Source organism: Limulus polyphemus, unplaced genomic scaffold, assembly GCF_000517525.1.
Source record: "Limulus polyphemus unplaced genomic scaffold, Limulus_polyphemus-2.1.2 Scaffold3865, whole genome shotgun sequence".
Classification (NCBI taxonomy): Eukaryota; Metazoa; Arthropoda; class Merostomata; order Xiphosura; family Limulidae; genus Limulus; species Limulus polyphemus.
The window spans coordinates 106,713-111,029 of NW_013669475.1; the positions used below are offsets into that span (position 1 = coordinate 106,713).

The following is a 4,317-nucleotide window of genomic DNA, read 5'->3' on the forward strand; positions in this document are numbered from 1 at the left end:
CCATCACTTCACACAGCGTAACCAGTAATAAGTGTAAACCAATCACTTTCACCAACAGCAGTAACCAGTAATAAGTTGTAAACCATCACTTTCACCAACAGCAGTAACCAGTAAATAAGTTGTAAACTCACTTTCACCAACAGCAGTAACCAGTAAATAAGTTGTAAACCATCACTTTCACCAACAGCAGTAACCAGTAAATAAATTGTAAACTATCACTTTCACCAACAGCAGTAACCAGTAAACTGTCACTTTCGCCAACAGGTGTAACCAGTAAATAAGTTGTAAACCATCACTTTCACCAACAGCGGTAACCAGTAAATAAATTGTAAACCGTCACTTTCACCAGCAGTGGTTTTTCCAATTGGAAGGGCCAAATACATAAAGTAGAATTCTTCCCCAAATGAATTTCAGGTTAATTTTTGACAGAATTACATCTTGAAAAGCTTTTTAGTTTACACTATATGTTCTGTACTGGTTAATCAAAATCTTAAAATTTTGAAATTGTTAGGCATTTTATATTGGGCGGACTAGTCGTACCATTCTTGAATACATGAAAGATTATAAGAGGGCACCTGCACTGGGTCCCACTAAAGGCCTATTTTAGTTGAACGTGCCAATGCCAATATCTGTGACAATAAACCAGACTCAGTTAACAACCTCCCACATTGTAAGAGGTTAAAAGATATGGCTGGTTGGAATGTTAATGTGACAACAGGTGTGAGAGAGAAGAAACCAACTACTATCTATTCCATGCCCCACATAAAAATGCATTAAAACAAAAGTTAATGAACTTAGAATTAAAATGAAGTTAAAACAAATGCAAATTATGCTTATGAAATACCTATGCTTCCACTAACTGTGTACTGTATGTTTAAGTCCCCCTCATTTTGATAATGTCATATACGTTTGGTAAAAATTCATCTGTCTCTCCAATCTTCATATATTATGTTCACAAGATGGGGGCTTATTTTCTATGCACTAGTGACCATTTAACCATTCATCAATGACCTTCAAAAGTCAATCATGTCTAGAACTTTATACATAGTACCTGTTATATAAGTTTGGTCAAAATCTTGAGATACCCTGTCCACAAGATCAAGACAGATGGATGAACAGATGAATGGACAAAAGCAAACCAATATGTTCAGCTCTGCTTAGTAGTGGGGACAGAATAAAATTTGCATAATTAGCAATGGGAATAAGGTGATACAAAGGACTGAACTTCCACAGTGAGTTTTGGTGTCTCAAATCAGATATGGGCTCCTTTTGTTGAAAGTCTCTTGCCACCAAAACTGCGTTCCCAATAAATTCTCACTCTCTAGCTGATCAATCAGAAAAAAGGGCACCAAAAGGAAGAAGTATTTCTACTCCATATGAGAGTTACAAGTTATCTTCCAAATAGAAGATCAAGCAGGACACAATTCAACCATCCCATGAAACAACAGATAAGTTTCTTGACCGGTCAAGCTACAAAGATCAACTCCTCAGGCTGAACTTTGCACATGATCTCAACCATATTTTAGCTTGTTCCAAAAATTAGAACTTTAAAAAAATTCCGAATTTTGTAGATGAGAAATGCACAGTATAGGAGAATAAGATACATAGTTTTTGCATACAACATGTGTGTGTGTGTGTGTGTGTGTGTGTGTTTGTGGGTGTGTATTCATATGTTAATGTATTTATTTCACAAAATAAAAACTGAACCATTATTATTATTATTTGCTTTTTATTTCATTCAGAAACAACACACTTGGTTAGTTAAATTCCAACAACAGATGTCATGAAATAGTTCATCATTTTGTTAACTGTTTTATATCATAACGTTTTATCATTAAAACTAATAAAATTAGACAGTATTCATCTTAATATACCTTATACTCATAGAATTAACTCTGTACTCCTTCCTCAAAGTATACAGAACTGCCCCAAATTTTAAATCAGCTGATTGGAAGACACGGCATCATTCTTATTCTTTAAACTTCACAATTGTCAACAAATTCCCAAAAATATTTTTGTGTGATGAAGACACAACAACAAAGTTAATTAATTAACAGGTAAGACCAACAAGTGTGAGCTTTAACCTCTACATGAGAAAAACCAAGCTACAGCTGAATTATTTTAAACACACCTGACTAAGTGGAAGAATCAAAAGTTTAAAATCCACATGAAAAGAAAATACAGCTTCAAAGCAATTTGTTTGTTTGTAATAAAGCAAACACACATTAAGCTATCTGCTATGTCCACTGTGGGGGAAATCAAACCCTGGATTATGAGTCTGTAAAACTGCTATACCACAAGGGGACTTTTTACAGCAAATAGACATATTTAAATATCCTTTTTGGTTAAAAAGTTTAGATACTGTAAAACATAGTGCAGTTAATGGAATCCTGTAATCTTTAACAGTTCATTTTGTGCACTGGAAAGTTTTATCTATTCAGTTGTAAAGTCCATCTAATTCTCCAACCACCCACATCCCCAAACAAAACTAAAATATTGGGTAGCAAGAGATCAAAATGAAGGTTAGAAGTTTGATTTTATATTTTTTAAACAGAATAAATTACACTAAAATTTTATCGCAATCAAATTTGAAATCTGAAAATACGAGTCCAAAGTGTGAACCCACTAAGCCAAGCATATTGAAAAAGGAACATTTATAATCCAGATATTGTTAGTCGTAACTGAATAAACATATAACACAACTATTTGATGCTTTTTTCATGCACGTGAAATGAGCATGGCAACGCGTCCTCCTTGTTGACTTTCTATCTCAAATTATTCACAAAATAAATATATTCTAAACAGTTGCCCAACTGTTCCACTACTCAGCAGTATAATGGGTACCAGCTGTTAGCTGGCCTGTGATGGACTGACATCCATCCAGAGGTAATGTATCACCATTCTCATCCTCTTGAAACCAGAGATCGAAAGCACTGACCCTTTGTTCCTTACGAGACACAGCAAAGATTTAATATTTTAACTTGATAAGATTCTACCATAAAAAAAATACAATCATCTTCCCTGATGAAGGTGAACTGTGTAGTCATTGAGAAATCTGAATTAATAATAATAAAAAAAAATGATGTTTATCATGGGTTAATATCATATTCAAATTTTTCTTCAATTATAACCCAGTAATATAAAGATATTTATATCAAACATCAGAACTACAAGATTCATCATGGATAAGGATTTTTTTTTGCACACATAACACAAAATGGAAATCAAAATTACCACAGTTTCTTGCAGTTTTGCAGGGAGAGGATCAACAAATTCTTTATTTTCATCCTCTTGGCTTTGGTCAACTGATCCTTCTGACCATAACTGATGTTTTAGAAGAGCCCTTTCAAATGAAGAAAGAAAGAAAATTACTGCCAATTTATCTAATATGGTTAATTCTGTGGCTACATCAGAATACATTGTTTAAAACACTTAATGCACACATTCTGCATTTTGTTGCTATTTATTTAATAAAACAATCTTTAACATGAGTAAAATACAATGATTCTGACCTTCAACATTAGGATAATTTTTAACTAAAATACTAAACTAATGTTTTAGAAAACAGTGCGATGATCTTACACAAGATAGTTACAAATTTGTAAGTTTAGAAAGGATTTATTACATACATAGGAGTTATCATTTCTTCTTTGGTTTATGTGCATGTCTACAATCACATGTGATAAAATTTCATGAATATTACTCAAGTTCTTAATTTAAAACTATATATTAAAAACATGGATGAACATCGGATTTTTGTGTGTCATGTGGTATGTTGAATGTAGAACTGGTTCAAATTAGATGTTTGTGAAGTCAAAATACTAAGTCTATAGTTTCGTACAAATTAGAAACTCAAATTACTGATATTGACGAGCTAGAATATAAAAATAAGAAGGTCTTATCTTTTCTACTTGCTAAGATATTGCTCACATAATAAATCAACAACAGTGGCACTTTGTCCACCTCTTTCCATTTTTGGAAACACTCCCTTATATACACTTACTTCGATATATGACATGAATAACCAATCAGAAGCTAAGATTGTCCCCCCTAGTGGCTTTCTCAGCCATTTTTTCTTTTGAATCAATATTTCAAGGAGATAGGGTGCGTCTTTAGTCTGCTCGAAATTTCATATTTTTTACATCTTTAAATACATCTTAGTTACTAAGCTTGATAAATTATACTGAATTATATGGTATTGATGTAGTCATTTATGATTTTGTAGTTATTAAAATGTATATATAAAATCTGAAAAAATTATTTTGTTTCATATCCTCCACATGCAAAATGTTTAAAGGCTTAGCAGCCTACATCAAG

The 4,317-nt window shown here is 32.7% G+C and overlaps 1 protein-coding gene across 1 annotated transcript in view; it reads right to left on the bottom strand.

Annotated features, from left to right (window-relative positions):
- Positions 1-3,420, bottom strand: part of LOC111088491 (pecanex-like protein 1) — a 16,841-nt gene extending 13,421 nt beyond the window's left edge. The window contains exon 1 of the mRNA XM_022398787.1: positions 3,235-3,420. Within this exon, the coding sequence (XP_022254495.1) occupies positions 3,235-3,420 (186 nt within the window). The remainder of the gene's footprint in view (positions 1-3,234) is intronic.
- Positions 3,421-4,317: the final 897 nt, after the last annotated feature.